We start from the raw sequence: 19,445 nt of genomic DNA on the forward strand, positions 1-19,445 counted from the left end.
AATTTTCGCCATCTTTTGCGATATGCATATTGCACATCTTGATATTGTGGTAGCAATACATTTGCGATTTTTAGTGCAGGCTGACATACGGTACTTTAAAAATTGAAATTTTGAAATCCAAATTAATTGAAAGAGAGAATAAAATGTGGGATTACTGGTTTGGTAAACTATAACTATTTTAAATCCAACAAATCTAACAAGGAAGACGAAATGTGTATTACATTTCCTGATGCTGAGATCAATGCAAAAGCTTTAAATGAATATATGTATGAATGATAAATTCAACTTTACTTTGCAGTGATGTTCCTGAAAACAATTTGTAAATCCCAAATCCCTCTTCCTCACATTGTTATTCCTTACCCTTCTGCAGCCTTTTACAGCCTAGGTTTTAAAAAGGAAGACTAGCTTTTTAAATGTCTAAAGTTCAACATCTTGACTTACAAAAGCAAGATAAAATCTGGTTCTCACAAAGTCCAGCAATCAGATAAAGTAGCCTTAGATAAGAACATCTTTGCCGCTTCCAGTTTGGAGGACCCTACTTTAATGGAGGAGAATGAAGGATCATCATTGTGATGACCTTTTCAAAAGGGTCATATTTGACCATTTGCTGGACAACAGTTTAGGACCTGAGTTCTTATAATCTGGTGAGTTATGAAGTTATTGCCAAATAATTGCCACAGTGGGAAGGAAGATCCAAAAGGAAGAAAAAACAAACAAACCATGAAAGGTTTTAAGACCTCTAGCTTAACTCTTTCACGCCTGAGTTTTATCTCCCTTGTTGACATTACTTGAATGACCATAACTCTTCAACCATTACACAAAGAATTCTGAAGCAGAGAAGCAGCTTTGCGCTGATGAGCAGCTCTCTACATCAAGACAATAATATAGTGTTGTATATTGGTACAAAGCTGCTTTTTTGTGTGTGTGTGTGTGTGTGTGTGTGTAAACGATCGAAAGGTTATGGTATGCAACAGTATTTCATATCACTGGAAGTAGCTCTGTTACTAACCCTTTAACACCAGAGATGTCGCCAGCAACAGCGAAATAACCCACTCTTTGACATACAGTTACTCTTTGACCATTTATGCGGTCAACGTGAATCGTCTGATTCTGACGTGGGGAAAAGGCTTTGAACCAACATGCAACACATTACTAACAAAGTGTTGCATTAAGGCGCAAAGCCACATTGCTCAGCTGATTTACGCTGATAGCATCAGTCCTTCACTATTGTAAAGTGTGGTATATCAGCACAAGGCTGCTTTAGTCCACCTCAGAATCCCCTGGGATTACCGGTAAATTAGTTGTGTAAATGGAACTTTAAATATCAACGAATGCTCTGACTAAAGATGTAAAGTTGTTGCTTTTAACTGTTTGATTTCAAAAAGACTCAAAGTCGGCGGTTTCCCCGGCCGGTTGGCTGCCTCGGTCCCGTCGAGGCCTGACCAGAGCTCTTCTAGGGCTGGCGTTTGGGGGTGGGGGCCTGGGCTTGCTCCGGGGGGGGCCGGCGCTTTCTGGCTCCCCTCTCTCTGTGTGGGGGTGGTGGTGCTGGGCCTGGGGTGTCTGCGCCTCCGGGGGTGGGGCCCCGGGGCTGGGTGGGCCTGGCCCCCTTGCTGGGGGGGGGGCGGGGGACGGCTGTTTGACCACCGGGGGACAGTCTATCATCTGTCCCCAACTTACCCCCTTCCTCATATAACCTCATAATAGGGTGAGGGGGTGGGGGGCTTAACCTGCGATGAGCCTTGGGGGGGGTTTACTAGGCAGTGACCCCCCTCCTGTGGTTGCCGTATGGAGTGGGCCCCCCCTCTTTCGGTTTTATTTGCACCTTAGACATGTAGGGCCCTTGGTAGGGGGGGTGCTTGGACATCACTGCCAGCAAGCAGCGGATGTCCTCCTAGCACCCTACCCGCCAATTTTAACCGCACCTTAGACATTTAGGGCCCCTTGGTGGGGAGGGTGAGGGGACGTCACTGTGAGTAATCAGGAGACGTCCCCTTAGTGCCCTACCCGCCAATTTTAACCGCACCCCCCTTAGTACACACACCCCTCCCCCCTCAATATATACATCCCAACATAAACACACACACATGCACACACACACTCTCTCAAACACACATACACGCACACACATTTTGCAAGGAAGGTGGGACCTAGGACCATCTGTCCCCTGCCTCTTCCCTGGTGGGGGGTACGGGCCCCTTTGCAACGGCGGCTGTGTCCCCGGGGTGCCGGCTTCCTGGGCCCGGCGGTGCTCTCTCCGTGCGGTGGGGGGGTTCACATTACATCTGAGCCGGGGGTGTTCGTGTCCCTGGGGGGTGGGTTCTGGTCCTTGCTCCTGAGTGCTGGGCCCCGCCAAATTTCCAACTGTGGCCGAGCCTGGTCGGGCCATATTTACAACACCCCTTGTGGGCCCTCTTTTTCCCCGGGGTTCCCCCCTTCTGGGCGGGGGCGGCGGGCCCCTGCCTCGCTCCTCCCTGGACCAACCGTGGGCCGGGCGGATGGCTGCCTAGAGTGCGGAGTGGGTCTCCCTTGGGGGGTCCTGGCTCGTACCTGGGGTTGGGGCGGGGGGATGCCCGGAACTCCTGGGTGGTGGTGGGGTGCTCGTCTGGGGCTGTGGGCGTCCTTCTCCGGTGGGGCCCTGCGTTGGGTTCTCCCGGCGCGGCGGGGGGGCTGCTCTCCTGGTTGGGCTGGGGCGGCGCCCTCTTTCCCTCCGTGCCTCCCTGCTCTCTGGCTCTGGGGGCCTTGCGGCGGCCCTGCTGGCCCTGGCCTGGGTGGCGGGCTTGGTCGCCCGGGCGGCGGTTGTTCCCTGCCGGTTCCCGTGTGGCGTTGGGGGGATTCCGGCTGCCGCTGCTGGTGGGGGTCTTGGGGTGGGGATGGCTGGGCACTCTCCCTCCTTCTTTTCACGTTCCACCATCCATTTTAGAAGAACATAAACACTCACCTGAGCACAGGTGTTAGCTCAACAGACTGAATGACTGAAATATTTCACACTAGTTGGTTTTAAGGCATAAGTATGCGTGTGAACACTATCTGTTTTGTGTACATGTCGACAGGTGGACATTTTTGCAACTAACAGGTGTGTTTATAACATTTGAGTGTGTGTGTGGACAGGCTCCGCCCTTTTTTTTTTTTTTTTTTTTTTTACATTTGAACCTTACCATAATGATTAACAACCAGTAAACTTGTTGCTTTATGCTGCTTCATGGTCTTATCCCCCTTCCCCTCCTATTATCACCCCCTACCCCCCCTCTCTCTAACGTCCCTCTCTCTTCTTCCCCTCTTTCCTTTTCCGTCCGGTCCAACACCAAAGATTTTCAGACATGATTGAAATTAATAAAGTTTGGCCTCAATTACAAAAGGGGTTTATTCAGACATACCTTTGGTTTGTCTGAAGATTAATAACCCCTCTTGTTAAAGTAAAATATGTCCAACCCAAGAGGCCCTCAGCTCTCATCTGTCTGCCTAGCTGTTGGACAGGACAAGTTGACAAAAAAAGACTCAAAGTACAGATTTTTCTGCAAATTTTACCAGCTAAAAGCCTCTTTTATCTTTAAAACACATCACAGGTGAAGCTCGTTCCAAACGTTCAGCATCAGTGCCTGAAGATAAATGTGATTCCTGTCTTGAAGATGTTATTGTCTATGGCTTTAAAATACAAAGTTCAACCCAAACTATTTTATTGAGACAGATGAAACCAAAACAGAAAGATCTGACCTTAAAGCAGAGCATCACATTTGTGGCGAAGCAAACATATCTGCACAAAAATGTCAAACTGTCTTTAGATCACAGCCCAAAGGGTTATGATATGACAATTTCTACAGCTGCATGACTAAGGTGCCTTGAGTTGATGGCATTTTCAATCTAAATTCTGCAGTCATAGATGTGTTCGAAAGCTAAAGCATGGTTGAGTCATGCAATCAAACAACAAAGGGCATCTCAGAGAGTCTAAAACAGAGTGCAGAAAAAAACCCTGCATTACGAGATCCAGGCCAGTCAAGTGTAAGAACGCCTGATTAGAGCTGCCTCAGTTCTGCCATAAATGTATTTCAGTGAATCAGTTTTTCCTGTTCCAAAGACACAATCTGTTTTATTAAATCTATTCATTTTTTTCCATTGTTCAAAAGCAAGGTAAAAATTAGATTGAACTGAAATTAAGTGTATTATCAGTAGTCATGATGTTATTACTTTCTGGGGTTAACAAGGAAAGAAATGAAATCACAAATCACCTCCAAAAAATTGTAAAAGAAAATAATACCATAAATGAACCTTGTTGCCTAATTCCACGTATGACTTATAAAATTAGGAGAATAAGACAAGCATTGCCAGTGTCTGAGATATTCTGGGTCATTCTAAGCCAAATACTTTGATGTAAACCACAAACATGCCTATACAGTACACGTGTTTTAAATTTATATTTTAAAAATGCTAAACGAAAGAAAACTAACATTTTCTTTATGTAAATTCAAATGTTTCGTTAACTTCACACTGTCTTTATGCATAAAGTGAGACATTGTGACCTTCTATGTCATTGCTTTAGTGGGTTCTATCAATGTAACAAATCTGGGGGAGAAATATTTTCCTTTTTATATAAACTTTAAAAAGAAAGTGCCTTTCAATTACTCAGCTGCAGTTTTGTCTTGAAAGAAAACAAACAGTAAGAGCAAAGACGTGTTTTAGTGAAATTCCTTTGTAAAGGGACAGATCTGCAGATAAGTGTGTAAAATGTTCTGCTAGTATGAGTGTAGAAGTGAGAGCTTCTGTAAGAGCTCAGATGTGTAACAGTCACTGTTCTCATGAAAGCCTTGTGTGGTGGGTCTTACCAAGAACTCTGAGCTGAGCGTTGCAAAAGATTCGGCCATACTTGTTCTCTGCCACACACTGGTACATTCCCACATCGACCAGATTTAGACTTCTTATTGTCAGGACTCCGTCATTTACCTCAATTCTGTCCTGCTGAAGACAAACAAACACATATGAATGTATGCAGTACTCACTCCTAAAATACTCTGACATATATAACCTCCTGCCACTTAAACCAACAAGAACTGAGCTTTTCATGTATTTTCTCTCTACATGTGTATTTTTCTTCATTTCAAACTAAATTATCGACACTTTTTTTAGCTTGATCAACTAGGCTTCTCTTTTTAGCAAAGTCATTAATACTCCACTCGTGTTGTTATTGCTATAAATGAGATAAACCGACTAATTTATTAGTATTTTTGAATAAAAAAGACCAATTTTATGTTTGTTTTTTTTGGGTGTATTTCAAATCTAAAAAAACTGTTTTGTTAGAATCTCTCTATCATTTTCTGAACCATAACTAAATGGATTCAGACATGTCATGATCTTAACTAACACTTTGGGATAACATTTGTAGTTATTCAAGTAAATTTAGCAAGCAATCATATATTCAAGTCTTTTCTAAAATATGATGCTGTTATAGTTTGGTAGTGTTGGACTAAAACACCAGTGTTGTGTGGATCTAAAGATGTTTTGACTACCACTTTACTGAGTGTGTTCATTGAAATGAATGGCCTGATTAAGCTCAAGCTTTAGACACACGTTTTCCCTTTCCTTTGGGGACCTGATAATTAAAAAACCTTGTAATTTATAGAGGTCTTATTGGGTCCACAGTGACTAAATGGAACCACCTCCTGTCTTACATACTGAGGCGTTATCAAACAATGGCTGATGTCAAAGCTCTCAGGAATTAGTCAAGAAGAATAAGCAGGCCGGGGGCTGATTTTTCTTCTTCTTCTCTGCTCTAGGTATCACAGAGCTAAGCCTGGGAAACTGTTGGTTTAGAAGTAAAAACATGTACATTCAAAAACACCCCCGCAGTGCACACTAGGTAGCAGCAGAACCTGATTAAAGCTGCTTTCCGCATACTCTTCTGACCTTCAAAGGCTGGGCTCTGCGTCTGGCTTCGCCTTTATAGTGATGTCAATTTAAGTGCGGCAGGACTTATTGTTCTTGTCCTTGATCTTTCCATTGAGGGTACCTGAGCCATTTAATGTTACTGACACAGTTGCCCAGAGGGTCCTGCCACCAGTCTGTCTGTCGTCCAGAATCTTTACAGCAATGCCACTTGAATGGACAAAGAATGTCCATTCACAACATTTAGAAACGCTGCAGAGGATCTTCAAATGTGAAAGTGTAAGGAGGACACATTGCTAAGATTAAACTGCAGCAAGAGGATGCGGCAGTTTGGACTAAATTCAGTACCTTTTCTTTTTTGGGGAGGGTTAATATGGTAACGAACAAAAAAATAGACACTAAAGTGATGCTTAGTAACCAATGTTATAGAGATGATTAATTTTTTCTGTGGAAAAGTTTCAGAAGAATGAAAATGACCAAACATTTTTGGATTTACTGACTTCTTAAACAATAAAGACCCACTTGGATAAAAATCAAGTTTTTTGTGTTTTAAACGTGTTCTTGTGGCATTTTTCCCATGATGGAGGACATGTATAAAGAAAGTTTAGCTTAAAATGGTTTTAGTATTCTTTTATCCAAATTGTTGTGATTTGGGAGCAGATGCAAAAATGCAGTTGGAAAAAACTTGTAGCTGTGGTGTAAACAGTTATTACGGCAAGCCACAAGCTCCCTGCTCCGCTCCATTCTGATGCATCTGCTTGTAAACGACTAGATCCATGTACGTCTTTGTTTTCCTCATCTGAGCTGACATCTGGCTCCAAACTGTACGGCTGGATATCGCCAATATTGCTCGCCATTCCTGTTGCACTGCTAATGTTGGGTTGGGGGTGGGAGTGGTTTTCAGCAATCAAGAGACCAAGAGAGCACACAAACAGATGGATGATGGGAAAGGGGGGTGGATTACTTCCACACTAACAACTTAGAGAGGGAATTTCTAATTAACTCCTGCCGCTCTGCAGAAACTATGTCCAAGAAATTTTTCTTTTCCTTTTTTTGGCTAAAAACGGAAAATCATAATCAAGACCACTGGGAACACTTTTACTCTGGGCTCAAGCCGCATCTAGTCCAGCTCCGGTGCAGCCACCGGAGCGGTCTTGTTACGGGAGATGGCTCACATTGGCTACGGATGGCCACAGTCCTGCTGCAGCCACAAGCTATGAGAGTCCGAACTCGCGTAGGTTCACGCGATAACCCACCATTTATATAGGAAGGACTAGTAAACAGACCCTCATTGCGCCGTGATTTTGGATTATGTTCACAACATTTCTTTTTTTGCATGACTTGTCTGCACTTTACACTTGCTTGCATGATTTCTGGTTTAGGTCGTTTTATTTTCCCCAACGTGAGAGATCGTAGTGAGACTTTAAAGATATTTGACATTTTCATAAAAACACATTTAACCACTACTCCAACACTTGTGTTATATATTTGAATTTGATATAGCTAATTGTAATACAAAAGCTTGTATAAAGACGTGGAACAAAAAAGGAAATGGTTTGAAGGCAGGGGACAGCACATACATCTAGATACATAAAGAAAAGGGGAAGCTGACAGTGTGTCAGAAATATAGAGGCATGGGTGGCTCCTTTGTTTGCAGAGGTGACATTTTGAAGTGACAGCCCTCCTCTTTTCAATTTAGTTCCCATTGAAGGGGCAAAAATGAACGGGAAAGGGGAAGGCTTGTAACAAGGCAAAATGAAGAGGAAAGCAGAGATGCAAAGATCTAAGAGGGAGAGGAAAATGAGGACTGATCTATTCTAATGAGGACCAACAAATAGCCTTCTTGGCCTTCTTCTTCTCCTCTCCCTCTCTCTACACAGCTGACCTTTGAGTTTGGAAATTGATTTACTGTTGCAGCGGTTGACTGTGGCATTTTGAAAATGGTAACACCCCACCTCATTAATAAAGTTCCATGCACAGAGATATTCTTTCAGACAGCTGCCAAACAAATCCATACAGTGTTATTTACAAATCAATACAGGACAAGTTCCAGTGGGGTGATAGTGTAACTGGTTCTGAATGTGCACCGGAAATTGAAACTAATTCTTGTAGGTATTTTAACATTAGCGAAATATCAGAAAGCTCTAAATGAAAAACAAAAGATCATATATTCTTTTCTATGCTAATTTAGCAGCTTTTTTGTCTCAATTTCCCTAAATAAAGTACTTTTAACCTTTGCTCTCTAAAACAAAAACAAAATTTTGGGCATTTTAACAAACTCAAATTCTCAAAAAAACATCAAACATCATAATAAATGTTCAATTTTAACAGAGGGGACATTCATTTCAGTAGATGAAACAACTGTATAGATGTAAATTTCTTAAATCTAGATAGCAGTTTAGTCAAAGGTTTCTTTCAACCTTTCTTTGGAAAATACTAAGTGTTAAAATTGAGAGCAGCAGGTAGAAAACACAGAGGAGAAAGTTGCATTTGAATTCCCTGGTTTATTTGGGAAGAAAAAGGGCATCACTTTGGGTCTTTAATTTTATTCATTTATTTATTTTTGGAGAGCGCATACTAACAAACGTCTGTGATGTCTGTGCACATACACGTACACACACTTGCCAGGTTTAGTCACAAGCAAAGAGAGCCATCACAGCCACATATCTTTTCCAAACACGCATAGGAATTAAAAACATTACTTGTTTCCAAGAAACAGGAATCCAAAAAACATTACATCAAAATGTCAAGAATTTACTGTAATCTTCTATTTCAACACTAATTTCTCTACATCTCTGCCTTTTTTAAAATAATTTACACCTGTACAGGATCAACATGTCAAAGTAAAATCTACAAAACTAAGACGAATGCCTTAAAGCCGTGCCCCAACGCCACTTTGACATCCTGCACATATTCCAGGGATGAAAATTGGTCATACGTAGATATACGTGGAAGAAGTGAGAAAATGTATCACAAATGAACTGCCTTACAACCACTGCAGAAGTACAAATAAACCACGCAAAGAACACGCAAATCATGAACATGATAAAACATTAACTGTGCGGGATTTTTGCACCGTTTATATGCAATTCACTGGTGATTCATGCGTCAATTACCTAGTTTAAATAGGATATGTGTGCCATTTATGCAACATAAAAATAGATATTGGTGGTACACGTGTGAAATGTACGTTAGACAGACGTGAAAAGCCACAAATCTACATATTTGTCTTGCAAAAATCACGCAAATACATAATATTTATGTAATAATTGCGCGTTGAGTAGCTAAAATACGCAAAAACTGTGTAATTCTCAACCAACCCAAAATTTTGAGCAGCTCAAAACCGAATTCTTGAAAAGACCTGTCAACCAAAACCCTCGACGATACACTCATCATGTGAACGACAATCGTATGTTCCATTTCATGACCTCCTTCAAGGTGGCCACACGAACCTCAAGGGAACAGCATGACACACATGCACTCCCTTTAGGATGCGGCCCCTCCTGTCTATGACCCTCCAAGGGCCTGGACAACCCGTACAAGTTAACCCTCCATACAGGTGCATGTGACTAAGACATACACCACAGAAATAATGTCCGTTTTTTTGTCAGGAGCAAAATCCAGATTTCCTGGATCATGATAATTGAGCAATACAAAAAACAGATGCCTTAGTTATTTTTGTAAAAAAACTGAGTGAATGTTTTGGCCTTTTGCAACAGCAAAAAAACCCGAAAAAACACAGGAATAATATGCAAGGGCCTTCTTGCATAATCCTTCATATTTTTCTTATACTTCAAATTTTCTGCTTATTTGTGTGTCTGTTAGTTCAATTCCACATAAAAACTGAAAACACTTGTGGTAAAATAAGTGTCTCACTTCCATGGGATCCAGAGACTCTCCATTCTTTAGCCAGCGATAGGAAGGTTTGGGTTTACCGCTGGCTTTGCACTCCCACACCACAGTGTCATCGATGGTCTTCTGAACGTCTTGGGGCTTCACGATCAGCTGCGGTGAAGCTGTGGAGTTGCAAGTCACTTACTGTAAATGAACACTTAAACGCTACACAAATGCCTGAGTGTTACCTGAAAGCAGCACTTTTACAATAAATCAATAAAACCAACCAAGCAGACAATTAGTCTATTAAAGAGCCATTTAAGGCACAAGTCATAAATCCAGTTGTAATTAACCTGAAGCTGACCTGCACTTTTAAAATATATAAATAAAAATGGTGAGCTATGGACTTTTAGAAGAGAAATCCCTGGTAAAAGCTTCAAACTATGCAATGCATCTGTGTGTTTGACACAATTAGTTAGTTGGTTATAGTAATGTGGTTTCTAAGCATAAATAACCTGTATGGCAAAAAATATATATATATTTTAATAATTCTACAGAAAACACGAGTTAGATTAACAAACCTGTTTTGAATTCCTCTACATGTTAGAAGTGATCTTTCTGCCATATTAACTGCAGCAGTTTATTGTTGGCAATAAGTTATTTGGACTCCGAGTATCAAACACAAAACTACATGATGTTCTGCAAGTGGTAATGAGACATGGCAAGAAAAGTAGTTTTTATTCCCCAGTTTGCTAATAGTTATCTGAAGTCATAAATCCAAGAATTACAAATCATCCAAGAATTCTGTAATAAAAAAGTAAATGTATGAGAATGTTGATACTTTATGGGAGCAGCTGGTTAGTGGAGCAACTGATCTAAAAATAAAAGTGCACGAACTGTAGGATAATAATAATAATAATAAACGTTTAAATACAACTTTATATATGGTATTGGAGCCAATGTGAAACTTGTATAAGGAATAAAAATTGTATTGTCAAACCACTTGGAAATTTTGCTTTAGAGACTGTTGTGTTAAAAAATATTTACACATTTACAATATACTAGGTTGTGAATAGGTTTTTGTATTAATTATCAATAATTTATATTTTTATTCTAGAATCAGCCAAACAGTTAGGTGGGGCTCTCTTTTGGTTAGGTAGGTGGGAAATGGAGAAAGCCAGCAGGAGAGAAACAGTTTTGGAACCACAGTTATAAATCAATACAATCAAATATTTTGAGACTTAGTTTCTATCATTACATAAAAAGGACTTGGATTCCTGCAAGTACTTTTCTATTGATAAAAAGGTGGAATCCGGATTGTTTCCCTACCCCTCTGGCTCCTCCCTATTGCTTTAATTGTAAAGTGTTTTTTTTAAAGAGGAGCCGTAGCGACTCTCTCTCTCTCTCGGTACAAAAAACTAAGGCAGAGAAATTACTTGGTTTTACATAACAATAAATAAAATCAAATAAAAACGTACCAAAAGAGTACTGAAGTGAACCAAAGCTGCTGTCGGTTCAACTGCATTTATCGTTACACCCCTACTAATTTATATTTCTAATGTAGCTTTAAAACTACAAAACAATGTTGAGCAGCTTTCGTTCTTAAGAGTCAAAGTCTATCATTGTCTTTGCTATCATTTCTTTGTGTTCTCTAAGTAACATCACGTATTTAAAATTCAGGAAAAAATTAAATTGTTGACCATTTATTGTTACATTACATGAGTAAAACAATTATTCAAAATATAATTACGTGTATCGTGTGATAGAATTAGTTATGTTGTCAGGCTTTACTCCCTATAGTGTGATATAATCTTTGTTTTTTTTCCCTACAGACTTTATTGGTATCTAGGTGGAAATAAAACATGTGATTATGTAACACTGCCTCCAGTAAAGTGTCTCTTTAAAGGCAATGAAAACCATGACATGCATCTTTTTTTCGCCTCTTAAAAGCAACTCCGTCACTTTTAAACATTTCATCTGATTATCAGGTGCTGCTAAATAAAGCCTGTATTTTCACATGAAAGATACTTTGGCTCACAGAAGCCACTCTGAGCTTGATTTCAGTCAAAAATAACCACCTGTGTAGTCTGACAGAGTATAAACCGCAACATCACAACTGTCAAATTTCATCAATAGATGATATAACAGGTTTAACATTAAATGTAACCTAGATTTTTATTTAGAAAGGATTTTTACAGTAACAGGGTGTAAATCTAATACTGCAAATTTGCCATATTACTAGGTGGCTTTTTTTTTAAGAACTTGGCAGAAATGACACACTGATTACATATTATTGTAAGGTTTTCAGTATTTATTGTAGTTAAATACAGACTCAAATGAAATGTACTAATTGCATAACTGCAATTTAAGCTTCACCGTGGTAAAGGAGGCAGTAAGTCAAGAGGTTAAACACCTTCGTTTATTTCTGCAGAATCATGAAAGGAGGCAGAAAGTAAGTTCTAGATTAAAGTCAGAGAAACTTTCTTGTTACTCACCATAAAAAGTAAGTTTTCCTCTCACAGAGTTTCTTCCTCTGCTGTTTTCAGCCAGACATTCATATATTCCTGCATTCTCCTGTTGGAAGTAAGGGATCTCTAAAACTCCAAAGGCCTCGTTTACTTTCACTTTCCTGCCAAAAGGGGCATCGTCCAGTCTTCTCCAGCTGATTTTTGGTACTGGGCTAGAGGCAAAACACAAAAACAAACGCAAATAATGTGAATCTATGGCATGAAAAATAAAACAATGAAGAAAATATTTATCCAGGATCTTTCTAAGGTAAGGCGTGTTATCTTTAACGAAACCACAAATACTTACATCTAGGTTTTTTTATTCCCATAATACTTCTGTCAGATCTATAAACTATCATTCAGCTTACTGTATTTTCCACACTTAAAAGTTTTTTTCAAAAAACCACAGCCTGTTTTATAGTCTGGAGTGTGTAATATAAGGATTGATTCTGGTTGTGCTTACTGACGTTGAAGTGATTTTGATACGTACATGGTGCTCCGTCTAAATGTCGGGTGTTATTGCAAATTTGCTGCTAATGGGTAATGTGTAGTGGTGTCAGACTGTAGAGTTCCTTTTTTTTTTTTTTTACGACTTGCAATCAAGCTTGGTGTTGTTGTACATACACTTACACAGCTAACGTGTAGCGGTCTCAGACCAGGTTTATTAACAAGGTTGAAAGTTAGTGTTGTTTTATCAGTCTGTTTTTTTTTATATGTTTCAAACAAGGTTGGGAATTAAAAATATTGTAATTACGCTAACGTGGCTAAAGGGTACCTTGTCACGAAAAAATGCTTGAGTTACTTTGAATGCAGGTAATAAAGTCTGACTGACTGACTGGCTGGACTTATCTCTGACTTTTGTCTCGCTTATGCACCCCTTAGTGCAGAAAATATGGTAATATGTGTAAAAAAAAAATTCTATAAGTGGGGTTAATATGGAAAATATGCTAAGACATACTTTCCAAGTGCAAAACACTCCAGTTTAACTGTTGAGCTGTTAGCAACATGGATGACCTCAGGAAACTGCACTTCAATCTTTGGCTCGTATTCGCCCATCACACCTGGAATTAAAAAGAAGAACGAAGGGATATAGATTATTTAACAGATATTCATTCCCTTAAAACATATCAAAGGTTACGAAAAAGAAAATTGAGCTAAATTGTGTGGAATGCGTGAGAGCCATATTGTTGGTTTAGGCTATGAGAAAGAGACAGGAGGCAGAGCTGAAGGTAACAGAGCTGAAGATGTTGAGGTTCTCTTTGTGATGTGGATGGATTGAATCAGAATTAAAAACATCGGAGTAACAACTCATGTTAGACGTTTTGGAGATAAATGTAGGAAAGCAGATTGAGATGGTTCGAACACATTCAGAGGCTCACAGATGTAGTGAAGAAAAAACATGAGTGTGATCGGTGTGAGCAAGGATGCAGAGAACATTATTAGATGCTCTCCAAAAAAGAAACAGCAAAAGGCAAAGAAGAATCACAATTGGAGAATTGATTTAATGTTCGCCATTTTGCACAAAAGGCAGACAATTAAAGAAATGCTACTTTTGTGTGCTAAGCACAAGACCGAAAATGAGGACTAAATTTTCTTGCAGTAGCCTGCCAAAATAAACTAATTTTGTAGTCAAATAGCAGGTAATTAAGGTCCCCTCAATTTAATAGTTTTCATTTCTAAAGTTTCAGCTCCAAAACTAACAACTACTGTAGGTTTGGAGTAGATTTAAATTGGATGTAGTCATACCATCAGCACGCAGAACTAAAGGCGTTGGTGGTCCTCGAACACTGCTTTTGGTGACTGTGTTGGTGACTACACATGTATAGTTGCCCACATCTGAGGGTTCCACTTTTGCGATGTAGAGGTTGCCTGTTTTCTGGGACACAAACAGCCGTGTGTCCTGGACAATAGATGAGGGGTCATCGTTGAAGATCCATCTGAAGGTGAGTTCTGAGAACAAAGCCCAAGAAAAAGGGGTGTGTCTAACAACAGCACAATCTGTATTTAAGAAGCATCTATACCCATGCACAGATAATGTGTTCATCAGTACTCTCATCTATTCAGAGAGAGCAGATGCCCTAAGGGATAAAACAATTAGTGAATGAAACAGAGTGCCAGCCTTCTTTGATTAAAAACATCATTTACAATTGAAGAGCAATTATTCTTAATCATGTTTGGATAAGTGCCCTTAATATAGTTACGAGTTTAAAATGTTGATGCACTGAACATAAATTATTTCTTTATTCACAAATGGATTTAAAAGGGGGAATATTAACACCTTATCTGTGAATTTAATGCTTTGAAAGTTGTCTTTAAACAAAATGGCAGGATCATTACTAAAAAAAGAACACATTTAAATGGAAATGAACAATTTAAAACATCAAAAAGGGCAATTGTATGTTCGAGAACAAAAATCTTACCTAACTTTTCTCTAAGTTATACAAATATTTCAAAGTTATATTTGAATGAAATACCAATAACAAAAATGTTAATTAGAATTAGTTTCTTTCAAGCAATATAAACTAAATAAATACTAAAGACAAACAAAAGAAATGCATATCTATAGATAGATCTAAATAGATATTAAACTTTGGATGATTATTTATGACTTAATTATTGGAAATAATAATTGGAACATGTTAAAATTAAAAGTAGAAGAGATACATCTACATATACACTATTCACTCAACCTTTCAAATGATCAGGATCAGGTGTCCTGATCACTTGGTCTGGCCACAGGACAGGTGCATAAAATCAAGCACTCATGCCTTCAGACTGTTTTTACAAACACTTGTGAAAGAATGGAACGCTCTCAGGAGCTCAGTGAATTCTAGTGTGGAACTGTCATAGGATGCCACCTGTGCACACAGTCCATTAGTGAAATTTTCTCCCTAAATATTCCAGTCAACTATCGGCTCTATCATAACAAAATGGAAGAGTTTGGGAACAACAGCAACTCAGCATGAAGTGGTAGGCCACACAAACTGACAGAGAGGGGTCAGCAGATGCCTAGGCGCATAATACAAGGAGGTTGCCAACTTTCTGCCCAGTCAAATGGTACAGAGCTCCAAACGTCATGTGACCTTCAGATTAATCCAAGTACAGTACGCAGAGAGCTTAATGGGATGTGTTTCCATGGCGGAGCAGCTGCAATAGAGCCACACATCACTAGGTGCAAAGCAAAGCGTCGGATGCAGATGTGTAAAACGAGCCGCCACTGGACTCCAGAGCAGTGGAGACAAGTCAAGATTTTTCAGATGGCAATCTGATGGACGAAACAGCGTTTGGAGATTCCCAGCAGAACGGTACATCTCGGACTGCATTGTGCCGAGCGTGAAATTTAGTGGATGAGGAATGATGGTGTGGGTTTGTTTTTCACGACTTAGGCTTGGCCCCTTAGTTCCAGTGAAAGGAACTTTGAATGTTTCAAGAAACCAAAACATTTTGGACAATTCCATGCTCCCAACCTTGTAGGAAGTTTGGAGTGGGCCCCTTCCCCTTCCAACATGACTGTGCATCAGTGAACAAAGGAAGGTCCATAAAGACATGGATGACAGAGTCTAGTGTAGATGAACTTGACTGGCCTGCACAGAGTCCTGACCTGACCTCACCAATGCACTTTTGGAAGAATGGTCAAAAATTTCAATGAACACACTCTTTAACCTTGTACTTCTACATATAATACATGACAAATTGGATCTATCAAATGTGACGTTTATCAAAAAGAGTTTAAATATTTGCTTGAAAAGTGTTGAAATTTTTCGTAACTTCTAAATAAAGGCAGTTGTTTAACAGATGGGTTTGAAACATCAAACATTGAACTAAAGATCCTGCTTTAACAAGACCATATGATGTCAATAAATGTACTTGTTTTATTTCATATTGTGTTGGCAGTTTAATATAAACTCTTCCACCCTTCATCTGTGATGACACGCTTCTGGAAAACACTTTCACCACTACATCCAAATGAAGTGGAGTCATTTAGATTTCACACTAACACCGGCAACATAATAAAAAGGAGAGATGATGGTGTTTAGACATATTGACATAAGGATAGATTGCTCTGGACCATATAGCATCCCTGTCCCAAAAGCAATCTTGGTTTAAAAAAAAAAAAAAAAAAAAAAAAAGTTGGATAAGCGATGACTTTATACCAGAGGACAGGGAATAATTGAGATGTGAGTTATATACATCTGTTCCGTATTTTTCCCTTCTGATCTTTGAGTGCATGAGGATTAGTATGGATCAGTTGTTTCGTTCTGCTTTATCTGCTTTGGTTGAGTTGTAAATTGGCACTTTGTCCTGTTTCTGCTTGATGGAGCATCACTTTAGTTTTGTGGTTTTAATAATTCTTCACATTCATGAGGATCAATACATTTACCTATAGGTTGTTTTCTTTAGGCGTGTTTAGACGTGTTTGTTGTAGTCTGCTCTCAGGCTTTGCTTCTACATTTTTGTTTTTGCTTCTCCCATGAATAAAAACCCCTGGATTAAGGTTTATATTTATCACAGCTGTTTCTATCTTAATTGGTTCCATCAATGCATTTCAGTTTGTGGTTTCAGGTGTCATTGTCAGGTCATCTGCATAGCTTCTGTTTCAGTTTGTGAAGATGTTTGACCATTTTATTTATGGTATTGAGCAGTGGCTAGCAGTCAGGGAACTACAAAATATAGCCTAACATTTATTTCAATTGATTAAAATTAATCTACTTTTTTGTTCTTGAAAATAAAATAAAATATTGATTTTTACATGTCTATTCTATGATTACTTTTTTCTGTGTTGATTTTCAACATTAATTTGGTAAAAAAAATAAGAGTAAATTTCCAAGTTTCCTCTAGAAATAAACGGAAAAAGTGGCAGGTGAGGCACCAGCCACTCTTGCCTCCCCTGCGCTCAGACTGCGCCGCACAAACTGACTGGAATTGACGCATGTGCTTTACTGTTTGATTTTGTATCATCATAAAAGAAACGTTATTTTTATTACTTTATTTGCTTATTTCTGGCTAACCGTCTGATTAAATTGGTGCCAGTTTGTGCCCCAGTTTGTCTGTTTATCCGCTAAGAATGCTTAGAAATACACCAGGTCAGGCATGCAGATCGCCTGCCTTGAGGCAGAGGGTGCTGGTGATCCCAGAGAAAGTGACACCCCAGCTAGAGAATAATATTTGCGGTAGCGAATAAAGTGCAGCCTTCCAGTTATTTTTTATTATTGTTTAGCATCATTTTCTAAATGGAGGATGATGTCTTTAAAATCCCTGGCAGTAATCTCTATTGAGACAGAGAGACTTTTAAACTGAAGAAAGAAAATAAATGTGTCTAACAGGTCATCCATGTTTTTCTTCAGAAGGAGCGGCACACATACGTCTTTTATAAGAAAAAGTAAATCAATAACCGTTTGGATTTTTTTTCCTATGTAACAGTTTGTAAGTGGAAGAAAAAAGTTGAAATGAATGAATGTTGACATTTTAAACAACACAATAATTGTGGTCAAACAAATGCCAAATAAGCTACTCTGTAGGATTCAAATGTTTATAAATCTGACTGATGACGTCAAAGCCTCACCAACTGTGAGCTGACTCACCGCACGTCACGGGTATTGATTTTTTTGATTAATTCGTCTGAAATTATATTAAGTGTTGTCTTGTGGCAAAAAACAACAACTATATGACATGACAGAAACACTAAACAGGAACAATATCTTTATTTTTGTTTGAAAAGGGTCATTTTTAATGTAGGAAATCCTTTTTACTATAGAAATGTGCACCTTTGTTCAATTTGAAACAGACATTATGTAAAGACGGTTTATGACTCAACAAATTTGGATTTGAAAGGGAAATTTGACCAGTAAACATTATGAAATGGAATTAGTTTGATGCAGAAATAAGCTATGAACTTTAAATCAAAAAGCAGTTGAGTAGTTTCACAGTGATTCTCAGTCCCATTGCCTAATCAGGTAAATTGTTTTTATGATTGCAAACTCTCCTTGTTAAATAAAATTATGAAAATTATCTTCTGACATATTTTAGTTTTGAATAATTATTTGGCATAAATGTGTATCTTCATCAAGATTTGAAATTAGGACTTGCTGGGTTTGATCCACGTGTAGTTGCTCGGCACCACAGGCGCATTATGCAAAGGTTATTTTTGTGAAGATTGTTTTGTTTTTTTGCTCTGTTTTTTACCGTAAGGGCATTTTATGCTGGAGTGGAAGACCAGTTTTACATAACTAAAACAAAGACTGATTATGTACATCAGATGGAGAGTCAAGTCTCTGCAAACAAAATACACCAGCAAACCCTTTTAAAGTACAAGTTCCTGCAAAATTTAGTGTCACCCAGTATGTTCTATTAAAAGTGTACTCCTTAATTTAAACCAGTCTTATGACCTATTCGAGTCTCAGGTCCTACTGAAACAAGACTGGCTTGGAAAGAACATCAATGTTGGATAATAAAGGTTTTGACTCTAGAATGTATTTTCGAGTTTATTAAATAATGTAGGTGTTTGCCTCCAATTGTTTTACATTTTGATCCTCCATAAAATAGCTTTCTGCTTAAACTTCTAGACACTTTCCCACCTGATTGACCTCTTATTGATATGTTGCCCCTGAACTTCTTGTTATAATGTGTACTGTATTGTGGTACACTATGTTCCAACAGCTAGTACTTGCTAGACCATTATTACTATACAGGGTTCCCTCGCTATATTGTTCACCTTTCTCTGTCTCGCTGTTTCATCGATTATTTTCAGGTTTATTTTCGCATGTGTTCTGCGACCTGATTGGCTTTTGACCTTGTCAGTCAAGATTCTCCATGCATGCGTCCAGCTGTTTTATAGGGAACAATATATTATTGTACTAGAATTTGTAGAAATGATGATCAGGTTCAGTAAATTCTCTCCCAAAAGTTAAAGGTTCTTAGGTCAGGCTTCCCTTATGATGATGAAGGCTCTTTCGATGCATGTCAAGTCCTCCATAAATTTGAGACATTCGAACAATAAGGAAGAAATCCGGTCTTTCAATGGTGTTTCATCCTTTCCAACGTAAAACAAAATTCTTGCTCATAAAACATGCAGACTTTGTGAAAGTCACATTTTTAGAAGTTCATAACATGCGTGTTTGTTTCAGAATCTTCCAGTTTTAAGGTTTGTGATACAGTATCCTTGACAGTGCTGCTTTAGCCAAACAGTTTTAGATTCCATATTTGGAGTTGATTTTTGCAGTTTTTGGACAG

General features: G+C 38.9%; 1 protein-coding gene across 2 annotated transcripts in view; it reads right to left on the reverse strand.

The window, feature by feature from the left end:
* Positions 1-19,445, reverse strand: part of LOC101159916 (contactin-4) — an 87,735-nt gene that overhangs the window by 35,599 nt on the left and 32,691 nt on the right. The window contains exons 6-10 of one of the 2 annotated variants that reach the window (XM_011476941.3): positions 13,962-14,165; positions 13,174-13,276; positions 12,204-12,388; positions 9,751-9,890; positions 4,818-4,947 (exon numbers count right to left, since the gene is read on the reverse strand). In XM_011476941.3, coding sequence (XP_011475243.1) covers positions 4,818-4,947; positions 9,751-9,890; positions 12,204-12,388; positions 13,174-13,276; positions 13,962-14,165 — 762 coding nt within the window. Of the gene's footprint in view, positions 1-4,817; positions 4,951-9,750; positions 9,891-12,203; positions 12,389-13,173; positions 13,277-13,961; positions 14,166-19,445 lie in introns of both variants that reach the window. The other variant, XM_011476939.3, reaches the window with a different exon arrangement.

The sequence above is a fragment of the Oryzias latipes genome, chromosome 7 (assembly GCF_002234675.1).
Source record: "Oryzias latipes chromosome 7, ASM223467v1".
NCBI lineage: Eukaryota > Metazoa > Chordata > Actinopteri > Beloniformes > Adrianichthyidae > Oryzias > Oryzias latipes.